Source organism: Callorhinchus milii, unplaced genomic scaffold, assembly GCF_018977255.1.
Source record: "Callorhinchus milii isolate IMCB2004 unplaced genomic scaffold, IMCB_Cmil_1.0 Scaffold2, whole genome shotgun sequence".
In the NCBI taxonomy this organism is placed as follows: domain Eukaryota; kingdom Metazoa; phylum Chordata; class Chondrichthyes; order Chimaeriformes; family Callorhinchidae; genus Callorhinchus; species Callorhinchus milii.
The window spans coordinates 118,392,831-118,416,651 of NW_024704743.1; the positions used below are offsets into that span (position 1 = coordinate 118,392,831).

The following is a 23,821-nucleotide window of genomic DNA, read 5'->3' on the forward strand; positions in this document are numbered from 1 at the left end:
CCAGATGCACTGTTTGATTCGATTTCCAAGGAGAGGTTTCGTGAGAGAGATAAAACCATATTTGCACACAGATATAAGATAGTTACGTAAAACAGCAGAATGAGTTTAAATCAACAATAACTTGCACTCACACAGCATCAACCTCTTCACAGGATAAATGTTGTGAAATGTAAGGGCTAGTAACATCTCAAAGTGCTTCACAGATGGAATAAAAGTAACTTAATACAGTGCAATCCGAAGCAGATCTTATTCCAGTAATGATGCCTCTCTTAACGTGCAACATTTGCAATCAACGTTCAGTGCATTGGGTAAGTTTCACCTTAAGGTGTATATTTGCATAACTGGGAAACTGAGCTATCTGAAGTGCCCACATTTGCAATGTAAATCTGCTTATTCGGGGAGGACGTTAAACCGAGGTCCTGTTTGTCTGTTCAGATGGATGTTAAAGATTGCTATTCCAAAACAGAAGGGAGTTTTCTCCCGGTGCCCTGGCCAACAATCCTCCAAATCAAATAAAATTGGGTCACTCACTTCATGTTTTTTTGTGGGACCCTGTTACACTAGCCTACAAAAATAATAATAATAATAACCCTTGCATTTGATATAGCACTTTATCACATCTTCGGGATGTCTCAAAGCGCTTCACAGTAAAGCGCTTTGCATACTGCAAAGTGAATTGACTGTATATTTTGTGGACGAAACGTGGCAGCCAATTGCGCACAGCAATGTTCCACAAACAGTCTTGGATTGAAGTGACCAATTTATTATTATTTTTTTGAAGGAATGATTAACTCCAAGAAAGTGATCCGCCAATCAACTAACACCTGGGTTCTTACTTATTGCTCGATAAACAGAGGAGTAAGGAAACTTGCTCAACATTTCACCCCGCCGGGAATCGAACCCAGGTCTCTCAATTGCGAGGCGAGTGCTCGAACCACTGAGCTACAGAACAACAACAACAACAACAAGATTCCATTTATAAAGCGCCTTTCACGTCAGGAGGACGTCCCAAGGCGCTGGGACGTCCCAAGAACTCCACATAGGTGGGGCTTGAACCCATAACCTTCTGACTCAGAGGTGAGAGTGCTGCCAACTGAACTATAAAGTATCTAGAGTATCTAAATCAACTTGGAACTCTATCTCCGTCCTGAGGATCGTCTTCAGACAATGACAAAGGCAGAGAACCTTTTGTGAAGTGTTTCTCAACCTTTTAATAACAACAACAAATTACATTTGTATAGCGCCTTTCATGTTGGGAGGACGTCCCAAATCACTGACAAACTCCCTTCTCTCCGGTAGCGCCACAGAATCTTTATCATCCACCCAAACATGCAGATGGGACTTCGGTTTAATGTCTGATCTAAAGGACAGTACCTCCAATATAGCGACCAGATCAGTTTCTTCTTATAAATATGGCGAATCATCAGTGAAGGTCACTTGAAAGAGATCTCTGGTATGGACTGACCATGAGGTTACAACAACAACTTGCATTTGCATAACACCCTTCATGTACGATAATATATCAGAGCCGTTCAGTGGTGGGCTGGATGCTGAGCTAGAAGGAAGGATGGAAGGGAGAAATGACCAAAAGGCGCATTGGAAGAGATTGGTTTTAAAGTGGGATTATAGATACAGATAAAGAGGGAGCAAGGCGGAAGGCTTGAGGCAGCGAGTTCCAAAGGTTGGGGTGCAGAGGTTGAAGACATGCCATCAATGTTGGTGCGAAGGGGGCGGACAAAGGAGTGGGGTACAAGGAGATCAGAGAGATAGGGAGGTGCTGGCGGTGAAGGGAATGATGTGAGGGCGACGACCTTGAAGTTGGTCCATTTGGAGACAGGGTGCCAGTCGAGCCTGGTGAGGATTGCGATATTGGGGGTGCAGAGTTTGGTGCAGGTTCAGGATATGGGTGGCAGGAGTTTGGGATGAGTTGACCACGGACCAGAAACACTGCCCAGGAGCACAGGCTAGATGAGAGATGTTTCAAAGTGATGGGAACAGACGTAAACTCCAAAAACTCCAAAGTCCATTAAATTCTTTCCAGTTGAGGGCAAAACGAACAGTGAAAAAACATCTTCTGAAGTCCTTGCGGGAACATTACAGAAAGACTCTTAATCAGCATCACAGACTTGTCGCAAAGTGACAAGTTGCTCTCTCCTCGGGGGTAAGACACACAAGTAGGTTGCAACAGATACCAGCCATGTCCGCTTGCATTTGGAGATTGTGACAAGTAACATATTCTTGCCTACTGGGCTTCATTTGCTGTGTCATCTGTTAACTGAAAGCAGACCTCAATCTGTAGGGGCTATCCTCTGGAGGGTGGAAGTGGGGTTGGGAAGGGATTTGAAGTAAGCAAGATCTCCTTGGGGCTGAACTGGGTCTAAGGTGACGTGCTAGTCAACCCTCTGTGGCGGTCATGGTAGTTTGGTTCCTGAGCCAGGCAGGTCCACAGTACTTCAGGGCACTGCAGATGATGGCACAGCCAGCCTGGGTCGTTGACAGGAACTGGAAGGGCAGACCAGACACTGGTGTCAGGGGTCATCCCACACTCAGCTCCTGTTAATTCTGCAAGCCAAAACCTTAACGGGTAGGGTGGTCCCAGCTGGACAAGAAATAGGACGTTTGCCAGATCGTGATATCAATGGCAAGCTGTGCAGTTTTAGCTGGTTAGAATCCAGCAGTTACCCCAACGCACACTCTGGGGTCCCCAAGCCTTGGCTCCCGCTAACCTGCACCTAATACTTTCCGGAATTAAGTAAGTAGGATGTGTCCTTCCAGGGGGAGAGAGAGTGCGTATTCCATTCCATCAATCTATCTTTGGAATTCCATGTGTAGGTGGGATGCATGGGATTCTCAGCTTGGTTTGGATACTCTTAAGCACAGTAATGGGTTTCCGCATGTGTCAGACACCCGGCTGACCAAAAAAAAAATGCTGTTATAAATGAGTTTTGAAAATCTTACATTGGAGTCCGCTTTTTTTACACCAGCAATTGAGATCATTTTTTTTTTAGAAGCTGATTAACAGCGCGGGTTAAGTGCACACGGAGCAGCAGTAATTGGGTAATCTGACGAGCAGCTGATAAATCTACTGACGAAGGAAATGAGGTTTACTTTTACCCACATTCATTCATCACCATCGCTCGGCTCACTCACTGTGGCAGCGCCCACCTCTCCACTGGCTGTGCTGAATCCCTTAAAAAAAAATCTGTCTCCACCATCGGCAGATGTGCTTTCAGTCACTGCGTCCTGAACCTCTGCCTAGTCAGACTCCAGCAATTACCCCAACGCACACTTTGGGGTCCCCAAGCCTTGGCTCTTGCCAACCTGCGCCTAATACTTTCTGGAATTGGGTAAGCGGGATGAGTCCCTCCAGGGAGAGAGTGAGTGCACATTCCGTTCCAACGATCTATCTCTGGAATTTCCATGTGCGAGTGGTTTTCCGCATGTGTCAGACACCCGGCTGACCAAAAAAAAAAAAAAATTCCTGACGTGCGGCTTGAACCCACAACCATCTGACTCAGAAGCAAGAGTGCTACCAACTGAGCCAGGCTAACACATCACAATGTAACCCAGTGCAGAAGACACTTCCTTTTTCTCTCTCTCTCTCGCTCTAAAACATTCTTTGGCTTTGTCACTGTAACCCTGCTCCGGTGTCACAATCTTGCAAAGCTTCTCCACTGTAGCAGCATGTATGTATCAAAGGGGATTCTTAATCTAATACAGCTGAGTTGAGCGATGCTTCTTACAGCGGGGGGTGGGGGGGTGGGGGGTGGGTTGAAGCGGGGAGAGGAGTGTATAAAGGAACAGAGAGGGAGAGAGAAGAAAATCGTCACTGTGGGATCCACACAACACTAAGTAATTTTGTCACTACTAAAATCGGACCCAGAATATCTAGTTGCTTGTAGGTTATCAAACAAGTGACTGGAAGCTTGTGTCTGGTAGTTTATGACACCATCGAAAGTCCCTCGAGTGTTCCGCTGCCATCTGTTAGTCTTGATTCCCAATGTAAGAGTAAAATTCGCATTCTGTTGATCCAGGGCTGCGCTGCCTTGGCCTCACGAACAGCACTGCACCTCTCACTGGGTCCACCTCAGACCAGAACAGCTCTGCTCCTCCATCTAAAGAGGTGGTTGTCTGCTGCTGAGGCATCCTTCAGTTCACTTTCCCCAGGTTCAGAAGCGCAGGAGTGCACGGCAATGCCATCTGTGACAAAACTGGGTCATTATGTCACTTGTAGCATCTGCCACTGCTGCAGGTTTTTGGTACCGTTAACTCCAAGTGCTCTGGAAAAAGACAAACGACGCAACGCACCCGCACACCCTGATACACACAAACACGCGCATGTATAATAATAATCTTTGCATTTGGTATTGCGTCTGATCAGGTCCTCGAGACGTCTCAAAGCGCTTCACAGCATATACTGTAAAGTGAATTGACTGTATATTTTGTGGGCGAAACGCGGCAGCCAATTGCACACAGCAGTGTCCCACACACAATCGTGGATTGAGTGACCAAATTATTATTATTATTTATTTATTTATTTTGAAAGGATTACTCCTGGAAAAGTGATCCGCCAATCGACTACCAACCGGGTTCCTATTTACTACCAGGTAAACAGAGGCATGTAGAGGAAGGAAACTTGCCCAACGTTATGCCCTGCCCGGGAATTGAACCCAAGTCCTTTTGCTTGCGAATGCTCTAACCACTAAGCTACAGGATATATATTTGTATATCGACACACACACACACACACACATAAACACATTCACATACATCAAAGCACACTCACATGTGCGCAAATGCATGCGAAGGAAGGAAGGTCTAAGGTCTGACTCCACTGTGATCAGAGAGATGTTTTTGAGGGGTTTGAAGGCTGGTGAACCTTATAGCAATTATATAACTCTTGCATTTGATTTCACGTCTTACCACATCAAAACGTTGTGCTTCACAGGATTTACTGTAAAGTACAGTGACTGTGTTTATTTGGTGGGCGAACACGGCAGCCAATTTGCAGACATCAACATCCCGCAAACAGCCACGGAGTGAACGACCAATTTTATTCTGGGGGAACTGTTGGCCAGGATACTGGGAAAGAGAAATTCTCTTCTCTTAAACGTTGCAATTAAACATTCTCAAGCGCTCTGGGCCGCTACCCTGCTTGAGGGACGCTATATAAATGCAAATTGTTGTGGTTGTTCTGATGGGAAGGACCCTTTAAGCACTATGAATGAAGGCGGGGTGCCCTGAGATGGTCCTCACCGCCCAGGTGCTGCATGGCGTATTTCACAGCCACACACGCAGGCTCCTTGAAAGCCCTCCACTGGGGGCTGCGCCCATTCTGACAACGAACTGACAAACGGGGACAGATTAGGCTGATAATCCTGTTGGGGAAGGAACGCCTCTTTGTGGAGCTGTCAAACTGCTTCGTCACAACAGCGGCCAAACTCCGCGCAGAGCACTGAGCGTGCAAACGTGAAGTGACGGGAAACAAAAGAGCTCCGGAGATGCACTTGACAAACAGCAAAACGATGACTCACATTTATACAGAGACCCTTCACATAGGGTAATGTCTCGGAGCCTGACAGGGACGGGGTCAGACACCGAGCAAAGGGAAAGCGGGAGGGAGAGGGTGGTGGCCGTGGAAATGTTCGAAGAGGTAGGATTGAGGCAATACTTAGAAGACAGAAAGCGAGGGGCCGAGACGGAGCAGTAGTGGGAGGGAGTTCCAGAGGTTACGGGAGTAGGAACTGGCAGGGAGGGCAGGGGATGCGCAGCAAGCCTGAGTTTGTCCAAAACACGTCTTCGTGACGTGAAAAGTGCTATACAAATGTAGTTTTGTTGTTTTTGTTGTTTGCTGAGAGGTGGAGGCTGGTGGAGGGGTGCGGGTGGGCACAGGCAGATCAGAGAGGTAAGGAGGTGCCAGTGGGTGGGTTTATAGGTGAGAGTGAGATCTTGAAATTGATCCGTTTGGAGATTGGGAGCCAGTGGAGACTTGCAGAAGACTTACATCAGGGCAATGTGGCACTGCAGTGTTTAGTGTCTGACTCATTCACTCTCACACACACACATCTTCATCCAGATAAGATGGTCATGCCCATCCCGCTTTGCTAAAACCTCTTAGGACTAACTGTGTAACTAACGAACACAAGCTTTCTTCTATTAAATACATCAGAAAGCAGACTGAAGGGTGTATTGTTGATCGATCAGGAACCAGCAAACTGCAATATCTGCTGGGAATCAAACCCGAACGTCATCTCTTAAGTGCTCTAGACCAGACTATGTGATAGAAGTATGACTTACAAAAGCACAGAGATTTATAGTGCAGGAGACCGTTCAGCACATTAAGCTGGCACCATCTCTCAGAACAAACTGTCCATTCAATCCCACACTCATTCTTTTTCCCCTTACCCCGTCAAGCCTCTCATGTGAAGCCCACAATGGACTCTCCCACCTCCCACGCAGGGCATCCGAAGTTAAATAAATTCTCCTGAGGTCTCCATTCAATGCTTTGAGACGCTATCCCCAAGTGAAGGTCACCATATAAGTGCAAGTTATTGTTGTTATAAATGCAAGTTGGTGTTTCGTTCTACAAGTGGATTAAGGGATTCTTATTTCTAACTCTCCTGCCTGATCCATAGTACCCTTTACCAGAATGATACAAAGTATGAGGGACTTCAGTGGAGAGACTAGAGAGGCTGGGATTGTCCTCCTTAGAGGATAGAAGGTTGAGGAGAGATTTAATAGAGGTGTTCAAAATTATGAGAGGTTTTGACAAGAGTAGATAGGGAGTAAATGTTTCCTCTGGCCGGTTGTTCGGTAACCAATTATCTTTATCAATTATCAGTTCTTTTGGCAATTATCTTAGTTTTAAGATAATTGGCAAAAGAACCAGAGGGGAGAGATGAATCATTTTTTTACCCAGAGAGTTGTTACGGTGTGAAATGCACTGTGGTGGAAGCATATTTGATAATAGCTTTCAAAAGGGAATTGGATTGGTACTTAAAAAGGAAACATTTTCAGAGCTATGGGGGATAAGAGTGGGGGAGTGGGATTAGTTGATGGTGCTTTCAAAGACATGGCACAGGCACGATGGGCCGAATGGCCTCCTTCTGTGTTGTAAGATTCTATGATTCTAAACCCAAATCCTGTATATTTTGTGGGCGTTTCGCTATATCAAATACAAGAATTACTATTATTATTATTATTATTATCCTTGGCTCTCACCAGTCTGTACTGATTACGCTCCTAGAATTAGGTAAAAGGATGCATCTATTGAGAGAATGCACAATCAATTCCAAAATAGGGTAATTCCCAAGTGTAGGTGGGATGCATGGAATTCACAATCTGGTTTTGGATACCCTTAATAATAATAATAATAATAATAATAATAATCCTTGCATTTGATATAGCGCTTTTCACGTCGGGAGGATGTCCCAAAGCGCATCACAGAACACACTGTAAAGTGAATTGACTGTATATTTGTGGGCGAATGCGGCAGTCAATTGCACACAGCAATGTCCACAAACAGTCGTGGATTGAAAATGACCAATTTATTATTGTTTTTGGTTTTGGAGGGATTATTATTAGGAGTGTGGAGTAAGGAAACTTGCCCAAGGTTTCGCCCTCTGCCTGGAATTGAACTCAGGTCTCTCGCTTGCAAGGCGAGTGCTCTAACCACTGAGCTACAGGACTCCACAAAGCATGGTGATGGTTTTCTGCATGTGTCAGACACCCAGCTGAACAAAAAATAATCGCACATTGGGTGCAAATCCACACCTGGGTTTCAATCCAATTACTTATGCTCCTCAAACTCATTTACCACCAAAAACTCCGAAGGAAAGCAGGGAGCCTTTGAGTTCAGCAGGAGCGATGCACCTCATTATCAGCTCAATCCTCTTAAGAAATGCCACTTTGCCCCTGGAGAAGAGAGTGATTTTTTTTGTCTTGTTGAGAGCCAACATTTCAAGTGAATTCTGGGCAGAGATAGTGCCCTTAAAGGACCCCCTCCGTTAAGACTCTTTTTTTAAAAAAAAGTTTCGCAAACATTTGTTATGGTGGGTGGGTGGCGGGGGGGAAGAGAGGCAAAAATGCGCAAATTTCCTCTATGGCAACACCGGACACTAGTAATACAAATTAAAATGTATTTAAATTTCATGTCGGGAGGACGTCCCAAAGAGCTTCCCAATCATCATCTAGTACTGGCTGGGCATCTGAGCTGGGGGTGGAGGGGGTAACCAAGGGGCGGGGAGGGGGAAAGGTGACCGAAAGCATGTCAAAGAGATTCTCTCCCTCCCTCCCTGTGTTCAAAGTCCGACTGAAAACCTACCACTTTGACCACGGTCTCATTCATCTCTCCAGCCTCCCCAGCCCTCTCGGCCTCCATCCCCAGCTCAGTTGCCCATTCAGCAGTGCAAAGTACTTTGGGTCGGCCTTCCCACTTGAAAGACATTGGCTGTATAAATGTCGGATGACTGCAATTATTCATGCTCTTAAACCCTTAGATTTTTGCAACTATGTTTGTGCTCAAATTGTTGTTCTCCTTCCTGCAAATACATTACTGCCAAAATACTCAGAAGTGCTTGGAGATGTTTCGACGATGACACAGTTTGAGAGAGCTTCTGGTGTTATGCGTTTCTGAACGCATCGCTGGTTTACAGTATTCCTTCTAACTTAGTTTCACAGTTGGCTGGCTTCCTCACAGAACTCTCTATCTGTAACGGGCAGATCAACCACTTCAGAAGCTTTCGCCATGAACCCTTGGAGTCCCATAGTGTAATGGTTAGCATGCCCACATCGCAAGCAAGAGGACCCGGGTTCGATTCCCGGGCGGAGTGAAACCTTAGGCAAGTTTCCTTACTTCACACACTTCTGTTTACCAAGCAGTAAACTGGAACCCGGTTATTTGTCGATTGGCGGATCGCTTTCCGGGGGTAATAATCCCTTCAAAAAAAAATTGGGTGACTCAATCCACGACTGTTTGTGAGACGTTGCTGTGCATAACTGGCTGTTGCGTTTCGCCCACAAAATACACAATCAATCCACTTTACAGTATAATCCGTGAAGAGCTTTGAGACATCTCAACATGATAAGGCTATATCAAATGCAAGGATTATTATTATTATTAATGCAGGGTTTTCTTTGGGCTCTGTTGCCAATCTTGTTTCGTTCCACTTCTGCATTGGTGACCTCTCCCACTCATCATCTAGATTTTTGTTAATGATTCCCAACTCTGTGTCCATCAGCTGGTTTCAGACTGGCTGCATTCAGAGCACAGCACTCACCCCGAATGTCCCGAGTCTTGGATCCTCTGGGCCTTTGATGGAGCAATGATAATCTGGTTGCCTTTAAGTCATTAAAGACATGGTTTCTTCATGTCACTTTCATGTGTGCAGCCAACAGGCATTTCCTTTGAATAGCTCCACTAAATGCAATCTCCTCTGATCTCCAGCTGAACACCTACATCTTATATTTTCATCGCTAAAGCAGTCTCCCACAGTCCTTGTTTTCCTGTTTTAGGACAAGTTTTTTCGTTCTCTTCAAGAGCCCTTTATGAAGCCCACGGCAGTTTAGCTATCTAGCTGCTGTATTAGAGGAAGCTCTCCAACCATTTAACTTGCACTCCTTTATTTTATGACCGTAGAAATTTACAGCACAGAAGAAGACCATCCAGTCCATCGTACCTGCACTGGCCTCTTTGAAAAGAGTAATCCAATCCTGTTTACCTACACTTTATTCCCCTGCAAATTATTCCCTCAATGGATCATAACATTGGATTTGATGTAACACTTGCATTTGATATAGTGCCTTATTACGTCTTCGAGACATCTCAAAGTGCTTCACAGAAAATATTGTATATTTTGTGGGCGAAATGAGGCAGCCAATTGCACACAGCAGTGTCCCACAAACAGTCGGGGATTGAGTGACCAAATTATTACTTTTTTTATATTATTTTTTGAAGGGATTATTACCCCCAGAAAGCAATCTGCCAATTGACTAATAACTGTGTTCCTACTTATTGCCAGGTAAACAGAGGAGGGAAACTTACCTAAGGTTTCGCCCTGCCCAGGAATCAAACCCAGATCATCTCGCTTGTGAGGCGAGTGCTCTAACCAATACGCTACAGGACATTGAAAAGGGTAGTGACTGTGTGTGCCTTGTGGGTGTACATGGCAGTCAATTGGCACACAGTAATGTCCCATAGACAGCCATGAAGTGAAAGATCAATTTTATTTGAGGGATTGTTGGCCAGGACACTGGGAGAGAGAAACTCCCTTCTCTTTTCAAATAGTGCCACAGGGGAGTTTACCTTCCACCTGGACAGGCAGACATAACCTCGGTTTAACATCTCATCCAAAGGCAGCACTTCTAACAATACAGCGCACCCACCCAGCACTACATTGGAGCATTAGCCTCGACTCTGAGTTCAGGGGGGAGTGCTACCAACTGAGCCAGACTGACACTCCTGCCCAAAACAGATTAATATTGTGCATAGAGTTTCCGTTTCTTTCAAACTGCTGAATTTTGCAGGTCTTTGGGGGATAAAATGATTTAATTTAAACACACTCTGTGTTGCAGTAACAAATAATTTATTTACGTGCAATCCTGAATGCAGCATGTAACTTGGGCTTGAGGCGAGGGAAAAGGAACCACTTCCCACAAACAACTTTTATTCAGCATCTTTTCAATTCTCTGGGGAAAAAAAGGATAATTCACTTGCATTTGATATAACAGGATTCGCCCGCAAAATTATACAGTCAATCCGCTTACAGCATATTCTGTGAAGCGCTTTAAGACATCTAGAAGACGTGATAAGGCGCTATATCAAATGCAAGGATTATTATTCCTTATCACACAGATATCTCAAAGCACTTCACAGGAATTACTGTAAAGTGCAGTGACTGTGCATTTTGTAAGCGAACGCAGCTGCCAATGTACAGTCACTCCACTTACAGTTAACCCCGTGAAGCACTTTTTGAGACGTCCTCCCTTCAGTTGAAACGTTAAACCGAGGTCCCGTCTGCCTGTTAAAGATCTCAAGGCACTATTCGAAAAGAGGAGGGAGTTTCCCCCAGTGTCCTAACCAACCAAAATAAAATTAGTCATTCACTCCAAAGCTGTTTGTGAGCCATTGCTGTGACAAATTGGCTACCCTGTGTACCCACAAAATACACAGTCACTGCACTTTACAGTGTATTCTGTGAAGAGGGGGACAAAATGATGGTATAGAATCATCTGGTCACTGATGGAGAACTCTGTTAAGAGAGGCACAAACTAACCTCCAGACTGCGACTGAGCAGAAGAAAAAAACCAACAGGTACAGAGAAGAAAAGAGACCAAATAAACTCAGGGGACAGAGGGACAGATGGTAGGCCAGAGGAAGAGATGACAAGGACTGAGTCGGGCAGGAGAAATTCATGAGGAGGTGACAAAGAATGTGAGGAACATGGACAGAGAGAGAGAGAGTGAGAGAGAGCACAGCAGTGAAAGGGAGATAGACAAAAAGAGATATCATAAAGAGAAAACGAGATGGGATGATGGCAAGCGAAATAGAGAGAACAAAACAACAACTTGCATTTATATAATGCCTGTCAAGTGGGTCTTGAAGTTATTAACAAGAGACAGAGAGAAAGACAGAAACAAAGAGACAATCAGAGAGAGAGAGAGAGAGGGGAAAGACGCAGAGGTATGTAGGTAGTTAGAGTCAGAGGAAGAAATAAATATACTGAAGACAGAGCGATAGACGTGGAGATGAGAAAATGGGGAATTTATCCTGAAAAAATGGGTCATTCACTTCATGGCTGTTTATGGGACGTTTTTGTGCACAAATTTGCTGTCGTGTTTGCCCTCAAAATACACAGTCACTGCACCTCACAATAAATTCCTGTGAAGCGCTTTGAGATGTCTCAACAATGTTCATACCTATCAAACCTCCATCTTTCAGATACGTGTCTACTTCTGCCTTGAAAGTCACACTGGACTCTGTTTCTACCACCTTACTTGGCAGGGTATCCCACTGCCTGAGCAAAAACAAATTCTTCTAAGCTTTCCTTTCTTCTTGTGACTATCTTATATCAATGTCCTCTAGTCACTGACTCCGCTACAACAACAACAACAACAAGATTCCATTTATAGAGCGCCTTTCACGTCGGGAGGACGTCCCAAGGCGCTGTACAGTTGGGTCAGGACCCGAGCAGGGGGGAAATAGTCAGGGTGAGGGGAGGGAAGGGAGGGAGTGAGGAGGGGGTAGAGAGTCGAGAGGGGAGCTGAAGGCACGGTCAAAGAGAAAGGTTTTGAGACCGGCCTTGAAGGAGGAAAGGGAGGAAGCAAGGCGAAGGCACTGGGGGATGGAGTTCCAGAGCCTCGGGGCTGAGAGGCTGAAGGCCCGGCCACCGATGGTAGGGCGGTTGGGGCGGGGGATGTGGAGCAGACTGGAGCCAGAGGAACGGAGGGTACGGGCAGGTAGGTAGGGGGATAGTAGGTCAGAGAGGTAGGAGGGAGCAAGGCCTACCAGTGCAGAGGAATAAAGTCTGGCAATACAGTCCAAGAATAGTTTAGTTACTACTGGTTACAACTGGTTCCCCCATATTCACCTGCAAATACACAGTCACTACATGCCACAGACGATCCAGTGTAGCACTTTGAGACATCCCTACGACATGATAAGTGCTCTGGGACCCTACCCCGCATGAAGGGTGCTATATAAATGCACATTGCTGTTGTTGCTGATGATAAAGAGCTGTATTGAGCGCAAGGATTATTATTCCAAGGCACTGGCCCAAATGATTGTGAATTTTAAGACAAAATAAAGGTCCAGGTTGGAATTCCTGACCGTTCCCGAGCCCCAACCCAGAGCCACAGTGTTTGTTTACGTTCAGGTCAAGCATATCTCCAGTCAGACAGCAGCCCCAGGGTCCCAGTCTCGCCCGCATTGCCCGCTGTCCAAACCCAGTGTAAACAAATCCAGCAAAGCCTCAAATCAGCACATAATTGACCGGATCCCAGTCATTAAAAGGGAACCTGGAGCCAGCGTTCTGTCTAAGCATTCTTCTGGTTTTGGGAAGTGTTTGGAATTCGATACAGAAAATTGCAGGAGTCAGAAACCTGAGACTGTGGCAGTGGCTTCAGTGGAGCTGTTGGACTTCAGGACATGCAACACAACGCTGTTGGGAATTGGATCCAAGCAGATCTTTCTGCGTCAAAGTTGGTTGGTATGTAAGCATGGCTCAGTAGCAAATCCTCCTCCCTCCTGTCCCCCCAACCCCCTCCCCGCCCACCCACGCCACACACAGGCCAGGACGGTTCAGGGTGTCAACCCTGGATTGCCCCAATTAGCTCCATCCTGACTGAGGCAAAATTCCTTATGTTCTTAGGTTTGAGATCACGGGCTCAATAAACCTTTTGATTAGTGCCGAATCGGTGCGGAGGTTTGGGAAACGGCGTTAAGATTTGGAAGCTGATTTGTCAGTTTCCTTTTCCGCTGCTGCCGAAAAACCGTCCGGCAAAACTATAGACTGGGTTTGAGCTCATTTCCCCAAAATCTGTTTGAGGACGACAGTATCTGTCCAGGCTCTTGGAGCTGAGGAATTTCAGGTCCCAGCTGACATAGTTGTTGGACTTCAGGATACACAACACAATGTTGTTATCCTAGTCGTGAAGAGATACCCACTTTCCCCACAATACCAAGCCCCCACCCCCAACCACACACACAAACTCCCGTCTCAGTGTATAATGGTTGTGCTAAGGTATTTATTCTCAGTTCTTTCACTGCCCCAATAATGGAGATTCCTGTTTCGTTTTTGTTGGGACACAGCTACAAATCTTTCAAATGAAATGAAACGTCGCACTGTTTACCATCCACCTCCTCACCCCGCACACACACACACACATACACACACACACACAACTCCCTTCACCCTCTCCAACCCAACACATATATACACACACACATACACACTGTGATGGGTCCTGAAATGACACTGAACAATCACCGAAAAATCCCCACCCAGCAAAAGAGCTTGCGCCTGAGTGAGCGACCGCAATATCGAGCAACACCTTTCGCCGCGTTAAACTGGGAGCGTAACGTGCAGCGCGGTTGCCGAGCAGCAAATTACCTCGTCCAGCTGAGAGGGGCTGACTTTGGGCATGGGCGAGACCTGGGGTGTTTTCAGGTGATTGTTGGTGTCGGGGGGCAGCTCCGTGTGTACCGTCTGCGCGTGGTTCTGGAGCTCGCTCTCCGACTCGAACTTGACGTTGCAGGTCGAGCACCTAATTTTGCCTCCCTCTTGCCTCTTGCCTCTCGCTTCGGCCGGGCTGGGGTTCAGGACCTGCCTGCTGCTGCCATTCAGGCTGGCAACGTTGACGTTGGGGATGGCGTTGGCGACGGGATTGGCGTTGTGCTTGCCGCCGTTCACACAACCGGCACACAGCCCATAGGGCAGCCCGTTGATGTCCAGCTTGACCAGGTCCTGCTTGGAACGGAACTCCTTGAGGCAGGAGGCGCACTTGTACAGCTTCTGTGCCGGGTGTTGGTTGCGGATGCTGACGTTGACGTTGGCGTTGGAGGCGACGTTGGGCTGGGGGCCGGCGGCTCCGTTGCCCGTCTTCTGCATGTGGAAGGTGCCGTGGATCTTGAGCTCCAGCGTGGAGGTGACAGTCTGCATGCACACCACGCAGCGGAAGCCGGTCAAGGAGTTTCGCAGGTCCGGGTGCATCTGGCAATGCTCCAGGAACTCCTCCTCGCTCTGCAGGGGCAGTTTGCAGATACGGCAGGTGCCGGTGTCCAGGCTCTTGCTGTGGGTGACCTTGTGCTCGGTCAGCGTGAGCAGCGAGGGGAAGCGCTCGCCGCAGATGGGGCACATGTAGTGCTTGACCGGCCCCAGGTGGGTCTGCATGTGCTCGCGCAGCCCGCTCTCCGAGAAGAAGGTGCGCGAGCACACGTTGCACTTGCAGTTGCCCTTGATCAGCTCGGCCTTCCTCCGACGGCTGTTGCTTTCTCCCGGCTGCAGGTTGTGGTCCCTCAGCTGGTGGTTCTGCAGGAGAGACTCCATGGTGTAGGCCGCCCCGCAGATATCGCAGGCGTACATGGTCTCCGTGCCGGTGTCGACCTCCTCCTCACTGCCATCGTGGCTGTTGTGCAGGTGGTTGTGGCTGTTGCCCAGGATGCCGTGGAGCTCGGACGCCCCGGAAGCCGTGGCCGTCACCGTTACCGCCGCGGCAGCCGTCGCCTCCTCCTTCTGCTCGCCTGCCCCGTTGGAGCCGCAGTTGGCGGCCGAGGCCGCCGCCGTCGCCGCCCCTTTCGCCTCGAAGACACAGTGCTTCTCCCGCAGGTGCTTCTCCAGCAGCCCGACGGCGTGGAAGGCCTTACTGCAGAACTTGCAGTTGTACTTCTTGCTGTGGGTGGTGATGTGACACTGGAGCTCCACCTCGGTGCCAAACACCTCCCCGCAGAAGATGCACTTGTGAGCCTTGCCCCGTCGCTCCAGGTGACTGCGCTGCACGTGCAGCTGCAGCTCGGCCTCGCTGCGGAAGTCCCAGTTGCAGGAGGTGCAGCGGAAGGCCTTGCGCTCGTGGCTGTGCTTGACCGCCAGGTGCAGCTGGATGGACACCTTGGAGTCGAACACCTCCTGGCACAGCGTGCAGCGGAAGAACACGAAGGTGTGCATGTCCAGGAGGTGCTTCTGCAGGTCGTCCACCGAGGTGAACTGCTTGTCGCAGCTCTCGCAGATGTAGTAGGTCGAGGTGATCATGAAGTGGACCGTCACGTGCTTGAGCAGGGAGTCCTGCGACGGGAACTCCTTGCTGCACTGCGGGCAGGAGGCTTGTCCCAGCAGCAAAGTGTCCAGGTGGCTCCGCAGATGTGCCTGGAGGACCTCGAAGGAGGAGAACCTGGAGGTGCACTGGTTGCAGCGGTGCTCACCCGACACCTGGGAGGAGGAGCCTCCTCCCCCGCCATGCGTCAGCTTGAGGGAGCCATGCTCCGTGCTGCCCGGCGAGAGGGGGCTGGCGTCGCCGCTCGATCGCTTGCCGTTGCCCCCGTAGCCCAGCGCCAGCGGGATGTTCTTGTGGTTCTCCTTCACGTGCTTGTTGAGCTTCAGCATGGTACTGAAGATGGGCGAGTTGGTGCAGTAGGAGCAGGAGTAGACCTCCAGCACGGGCTCGCGGGGGGTTGGAGCTCCGAGCAGCGGCGAGTCGTAGCGCACGCCATGCCCCTCGCAGTGAACCTGCTGCACGTGCTCCTCCAGCGAGGCCTCGGTCAGGAAACCCATCAGGCAGTGCGGGCAGAAGAAGGCGTTGCTGTCCTTTGTGGCCACTCCCCCTCCGAAGCTGTGCGAGCAACGGATGTGCTCCTGGAGGCTGTTGAGGTCACCCAGCGCCTCGGAGCAGAAGTTGCACTGGAAGCCCAGGCCTGGCAAGGCCAGGGGCAGTGCCAGGGGCAGTGCCAGCGAGACCGGTGGGGAGTGCAGGCTCTCGTGGAGCTGCCTCAGGTGCTCGTTCAGGTTGTAGAGCGAGGGCAGGACCTGCAGGCAGAACTGGCAGGTGTGCGCTTGCTCTGGCTTGTCCAGGTGCATGGTCTTCAGGTGGATCTGCAGCACAGCCAGGCTGGTGAACACCTGCTTGTTGCAGTACACGCAGCTGTAGGTGACTTTGGGCAGCTTGGAGGCGGGGGGCTCGGGCGGGGGCTGGCCTGCCCGCCTCTTGCCCCGGGGCTTGAGCTGGTGTGAGGCCGCCTCAGGCGCGGCATTGGTGGAGCTGTCCACTGAGAGGTTGGAGTCAGGGGTGGTGCTGGACACGGAGGTGTAGCCTACGGTCACCATGGAGGGGCTGTTGCTGTGGTTGCTGGGCTCCGGGTGCTGGTGGCTGAGATCCATGTGGTTGTAAAGATCCTCCGCTGACAGGAAGCGCTTGGAGCACAGGCTGCAGCGGTTCGGCCTCTCCTGGCCGTGGGCCTGGTCCAGGTGACCCAGGAGCGCGGTCTCGTCGGGGAACAGGTCGGAGCAGTAGAGGCACTGGGGGGCCGCCCTGTCCTCGCTGGGGGAGCACTCGGGGTGACACTCGGCGATGTGCCTCTGGAGCTCCTCGGGCAGGTCGAAGCCCTCCTCGCACTGGCTGCACTTGCGGGCCTCGTCGCCGGATGGCTTCCAGCTGCCGTCCGCCCCCCGACCGCCCTCCTTGCCCTTCTCGTGGACCTGCATGTGGCCGTGGAGCGAGCTGGAGGACAGGAAGCCGCGCCGACACACGGCGCACTTGTAGGGCTTGCTGGAGGCGTGGGTCTTGAGGTGGATCTTGAGGTGGTCGCTGCGGGAGAAGGCGGCGTCACACTCGCTACAGTGGTACTTCTTGTCGCCCGTGTGCAGTTTGACGTGCCGGTCGCGGCTGCGCTTGTGCTTGAACAGGCGGCTGCAGAAGGTGCAGCGGAAAGGCAGCTTGTCCCCGTGGCTCTGCTCGTGGTGCTTCAGGTAGCTCAGCCGGCTGAAGGACTTGTCGCAGAACTGGCAGGGGTAAGGCAGGCCCACGGAGCCTTCCTCCTCACAGCCCTCCCCGGGGCTGGGTGAGGCCTGGTCCTTGCTGGAGGGGGAGGAGGCCGGCCACGAACACGAAGGGTCATCATCTCCGTCAGCCCCATCTGCAGAGACGCATAAAACAACACGGGAGATCAGCTTCAGGACTCGGCAGCCGGCAATGGGTTAATGCAAAACACAGCACAATAATAATAATAAACAATAGATGAATAGTAATTGATTGTAATAGTGGTTATCGATGCATAATGACGATGGTAATAATTAATAATGATGGTAATCGTGAACAATTATTAATACTAATGGGTTTTAGCTGGTAAGGCTCCAGCAGTTGCCCCACACTCCACACTCTGGAGTCCCCAAGCCTTGGCCCTATGCCAACCCACACCTAATACTCTCCGGAATTCGGGTGAACAGGGTGCAGGGGAGAGAGTGCGCCTTCCATTCCGAACACGTGAATTTCCAGGCGTGGGTGGGACGCGGGGAATTCTCAGCTCGGTTTGGACCCTCTTAAACACGGTGATGGGCTTCTGACACAAACAACAGGGCTCCCATGCGGGTGTGCGAGGTGTTTTGACACATCTCCCTGCAGTGAAAGGCACTTTAGAAATGCGAATTGTAATTACACTTTCTCCCCTTCGTGCTTCTCTGTTCCCTCTGCTTTGAAGTCTGCTTAGTTTTTGCACTCCGAAATGCCCAGTTTCCAATGAACCCTCTAAAGCTTTGCACCCCCACTCCACCACCACTCCACTTAAAATAAAATAGATGACAACGACGACAAATTGCCTTTATATAGCGCCTTTCACGTCGGGAGGAGGTCCCAACCAAGGCCTTGAATCTCACGGAGTCTCTAAGCCCGAGGCATAAGTTGGAACGCATATGCTGTTCTTTCCCACAAGTGGAACTGAACAAGCGTGCGTTAAAAACGGCACAAAATATTTCACTCAAATATAAACCAGCTGATCTTCCATTGTGAGCAACACTGGAGCGATCGTCATAACAACTGGTGTGAAAGTCACAACGTGTCAAGAGATCTCCTAAAATTGGGTGTTTTGCTCCATGGCTGTTTGTGGGGCATTCCCGCGTGCAAATTGGCTGCTGTGTCCTTTTACAAGTGATACACAGTCACTACACTTTACTGTAAAAATCGCTTGAAGCAATTTCAGATGTTTCGATGACTCGATAAAGCGCTATATAGTAAATGCAATTATTATTATTATAATTAAGTACTGTGGGGGGGCGGGAAGGGGGCCCGTCTGCCTGGCCAGCTCGACGCTAAAGACTTCCGCGGCCGGCCCTACTCAAAAAGAGGCACTGCCTCAGATGCAAGGATTATTATTATTAGTAGTTATTAATAAGAAACTATTTTTGGATGGGCCGGGTGTCTGACACATGCGGAAACCCATCACCCTGCTTAAGAGTATGCAAACCAAGCTGCGAGTTCCACGCATCTGACCTACACACGGAAATCCCAGAGATAGATTGCTGGAACGGAATGCGCACTCTCTTCCTGGAGGGAGGCATCCTGCTTACCGAATTCCAGAGAGTATTAGGCGCCTGTTGGCAAGAACCAAGGCTTGGGGACCCCAGAGTGTGCACTGGGGTAACTGCTGGCGTCGAATAATAAACTGGACAACCGAATGGTTCACATACAAATGGAGATTTCCACTAGACACTCTACCCCACCCGCCATTGCTGCCCCATCCCCTTCCCCACACACTTTAAGCTCATTCCTCTCCCTCTACCCATGCATCACAGGTCAATACAGAATACCTACAGGCACTTGACAGCTTCCTGCCTTGCTGTGCAGTTACTGAGCCTATTAACAACATCAGCTTCACAATTGCCAGGTAATGGCGCGTGCTGAATCTGTCACTTATTCCAGCTCGCAGGAGTTTCGTTGACTGATGATGGCCACTAACCATCACCTCACTTGTGCTACAAATATAATAACAATGCTTGCGTCTGAAACAGTGCCTGATCACATCGTCGAGACATCTCAAAGCGCTTTGCGGGATTTCAAACTGGACTGCAGAATGATTCACATACGTTTCGCCCACAAAATATACAGTCAATTCACTTCACAGTATATTCTGTGAAACGCTTTGGGACGTCTCGAAGATGTGATAAGACGCTGTATCAAATGCAAGGCTTATTAAAGGGAGATTTCCTTCGCTGGAAAGATCTCAATGTAAATATAATGGAGAAATGACAAGAGGAATCTTTCAACTAAGTTACCTATTAGGTTAGTTAACTGTTAGGTCAAGGTATCAAGGGATATGAAACAATGCCTTGTAAATGGAATTGAGGTCCAGATCAGCCATGATCCAATAGAATTGCGGAACAGGCTCGTGGGGTTGAATGGCGTACTCCTGTTCCTATGTTCCAATGATTCTGGAAAGGGCTTAGACTTTTCTTGGTAGTTAAGTCAAATAATAATCCTTAAGTATGATACACCATCTTTAACATCCAGCCAACCCACAGTTTATTTATGCACAGGAATTTCCCACAAACAGCCTTGAACTGAATGACCAATTTTATCTGGGGGATAGTTGGCCAGGATACCGGGAGAAACTCCCTTCTCTTTTCGACTAGTGCCATGGGATCTTTAATATCCATCTGAACAGGCAGATGGGACCTCGGTTTAATGTCTTGTCAATTGGCACCTCTGACAATGCAGAGTGCACCCCCCACCCCACCACTCCCACCCCCGCAATGCACTGGAACATCAACCTATAAAAGAAAAATGCTTCTTGTTTTTATGATACAATGGGTAACGATAGAGAGAGTGTGTGTGTGTGAGAGAGAGAGAGAGAGAGAAACAGGGAGACAGAGAGAGAGAGAAAGAAAAAAAGAGAAAAAGTCCCATCCTTGACTGCTGGTTAGTACATTACTTTCTTTATTCTGCTCCTCGTCCCATGAAAATACATCTTGACTGGACTGATACTAGTGCTGGAACACAACTGCCCTTGAAGCTCCAAGCCAGGAAAAAAAGGTTCCATGTCTGGGGAGGGAGGAGCGAAGTATGAAGAGAAGTCTAGCTTACAATTACCACACGCCAGCTGGGATCTAGGCTACTGTTACGTCGCTACAACAGGCTAGAATGTGAACTATGCGTTGTGTGCGGGTTCAAGAGGTTGCCCACCATTGCTTCCTCCTCCCACTCGCAGCTTTTATGAACCAAACTTCCTCGCTCAAAACAAACCAGCTCTTTTGGCAGGGATGTTGGTGAGGCAACAAGGCAACAGTGTGAGACGCGGGGAAAAAAAATTGGAAACAGGAAGACACGATAACCGAGAAATGGTGATAAGATTTATTAGTGTGTGCACAGAGAGAGAGAAAGAGAGAGAGAGAGAGAGAGAGAGGGCGGTCGGAGGCAGGGGCAGGGGCAGGGGGAGGTGGGGAGGAAAGAAGAAAAAAATCCACAGGGGCTGATTGTGGATGCTCTGATGCTGGCTTGCCCCAGCCATGTGTCAGCACAGTAAAAGTCTCTGCCGGCTCGGCTGTGAGAAATCGAGCGACTGCATGGGTTTGAGACAGTCTCCTGGCTACACACTGCTGACATCTGGAACAAATTCCTCTCCTCTCCCATCACACAAGCCTCTCCTCTGTATTGTACTAAAACTCCTCCTAACGCCAAGTCAAGTCATACCACACACACACTCACACAGACACACTCACACAGACACGCACACACGCTCATTCACACCCGTGCGCAAACACACACGTTCGGACAGAGATACACACAGACACACACACGCACACACAAACAGACTCAAACACACATACGCACTCACACACATCACACACAGACACACACAGATACACACTCATACACAGGCACGCTCACACTCTATTTTCCCTTAGCCTGTAGTTCCCGACATCCTCAGTCCCCATGATCAATCTTCTGCTGCCCTGTCTGGTCGCAGCTTATCCACAGGAAACAGAGGAGGTTTCAGCTCTTCCCTGGGTTTGCAAAGTGATGACAACACAGTCGTCTGTGCAAACAGATGGCAGAAAAAGCAACAAAACGAAAGACCGACAAGTGTCATTCCTGTGTGGCCCAGGTGGCCTATCAGGCCCTTAGTGCTGACATAGGAGACATTACGATGTTAGTGCATAAGTGCAGCTGTTTGTAGACTCGAATCCGTTGCTAATGGTATCCAGTAATTCCACGCCAACACATTAAAGTAAGTGTGTGAACACTACTAGATGAAAGTAACAAACACTCTGGAGAAATCAGTGGAAAGCAGAACTGGCTGACTTTCTTCCAAGTAGACAGGAATGCCCAGGCCTTAGCAGCCTGTGTAAATAAAAGAGGTCCTTATTTCCTAATTCTGCTGGCTAGCCTCGCTGCGTCCGTCTCTGAGTTGCTGCCAAAGGGGATGCAAAGCTGCAAACTACACCCAGCAGCTGAAGGGCTGTCTTTGTCTGCCCGTCAGGCCTTCCTGACCATCCTTCTGGCAACGGACCTGAATATCCTGTGAGGAAAAGGTTCATCTCACGCCTGACAGTCTCTCAGCCAGCTTCCTCCAAGAAAACAACACGATCCGTGGGTTGTTGAGGGTTGGGATGTGGACACGAGCGAATCTCTTTCTGTCTTTGTCTCTCTCTGATCATCTGCTCACACTCTCCATCACAGAGATACCAGAGACGTTAAATACCGGTGGCAAAAAACTCCCAACCCCATGAGATCGAGAGTCGTGTCTCAGCCTCCTCTCTGAATAATAATAATCTTCCAATTTGACGCAGTGCCTTCATCACATCCTTGAGACGTCTCAAAGAACTTTTACCATGAATGTGTATTTTCTAGGCTGACATGGCAGCCCAATTTTTCTCAAAGTGACATCCCGCAAAAACAGCCATGAAGCCGAACGACCAATTTTATTTGGGGGACTGCAGGCCAGGAGCCTCTCTCGACCAGCACTGTACTGGTCAACATTCTCAGCAAACCCATATTGATAAAGAATAACAAAGGAACTGGTCGCCTCATAATAATAACAATAATAACCCTTGCATTTGACATAGCACCTTATCCAGGTCTCCGAGATGTCTTGAAGCTCTTCACAGAATATACTGTAAATTTTGTGGTCGAAACTCAGCAGCCAATTGTGCACAGCAGTGTCTCAAGGAGTTGTGGGGCTGTGTGTGTGGGTGTGGAGTGGCTGTGTGTGTGTGGGTGGGGGTTGGCGGTGTGTGTATGGGTGGGGGGTGGCGGAGTGTGTATGGGTGGGGGTTGGCTGTGTGTGTGTGGAGGTGCAAGTTGTCTGTGTGTGTGTGTGGTGTAGTTTGGCTCCAACACCAATGTGGAGTCCTGTAGCTCAGTGGTTAAAGCACTCGCCTCACAAGTGAGAGTCCTGCGTATGATTCCCGGCAGGGCAAAATGTAAGTTTCCACGCGTCTCTGTTTACCTAGCAGTAAGTAGGAACCCAGTTGTTAGTCGGTTGGCGGATTGCTTTTCCGAGGATAATAATTCCTGTAATTGGTCACTTCAATCCACGACTGTTTGTGGGACACCACTGTGCGCAATTGGCTGCCGCGTTTCACCCACAAAATATATACAGTCAATTCACTTTACGGTATATTTTGTGAAGCGCTTTGAGACGTCTCGGAGATGTGAAAAATGCAAGGATTATTACTATTATTACGCAGTGCCCCCCCAAAGTGACTGAGTGCTGAAGTGCTTTGAAACGTTTTAATGCATTATGTTGCTACGTGAGGTACAACCATTATTATAGTGTTTGAACATCCTGCCGTGTTGTGAAGTGCCCTCAGTCACAGCCTTCGATACATCTGTTAGTCTGGAGGCTGCTCACTGCTATTATGATCCATCTAAGACAGGTGGCTACGAACTTCCTGTACTAAGTGGTTCCTGTGGCAGGCACGGAATCCTAAATCAAGCACTCTCTGTCCATCTAACTCCCTCTATCTCTCCGTTCCTCCCTCCCTCCCTCCCTCCCACTCCCAAGTTTTCATCAATAAAACCTTGCAAAAGTCATTCATAAAAATAAACTTCAGTCAGAGAAACTTCTCCCATCTGAAGTCTGGCTGTCGGGCTTTAATGCAGTCTCTCACTCCCTCTCTCCCCACCCCACCCCCTCTCACTTCCTACAGAGGCAGAAACAGACAATAAACGGGCTATCTGGATGGATGGATGGACGAACATTGCCTAATGTTTCTTTCACACGACACCAACTATCCTATCTCGGTCATGTTAACCGGTGGGGGAGATGAAACATGCTAAACTTGGTTCCCATAGAGGGAGGGAGGGAGGGAGGCAGGGGAAATTAACACTGGGAGATGAGTCA

General features: G+C 48.9%; 1 protein-coding gene across 4 annotated transcripts in view; it reads right to left on the reverse strand.

Annotated features, from left to right (window-relative positions):
- Positions 1 to 23,821, reverse strand: part of LOC103179744 (zinc finger protein 521) — a 241,460-nt gene that overhangs the window by 121,975 nt on the left and 95,664 nt on the right. For all 4 annotated transcript variants that reach the window (XM_042346859.1, XM_042346858.1, XM_042346860.1 and 1 more), the window contains one exon: positions 14,109 to 17,620. In XM_042346859.1, the coding sequence (XP_042202793.1) occupies positions 14,109 to 17,620 (3,512 nt within the window). The remainder of the gene's footprint in view (positions 1 to 14,108; positions 17,621 to 23,821) is intronic.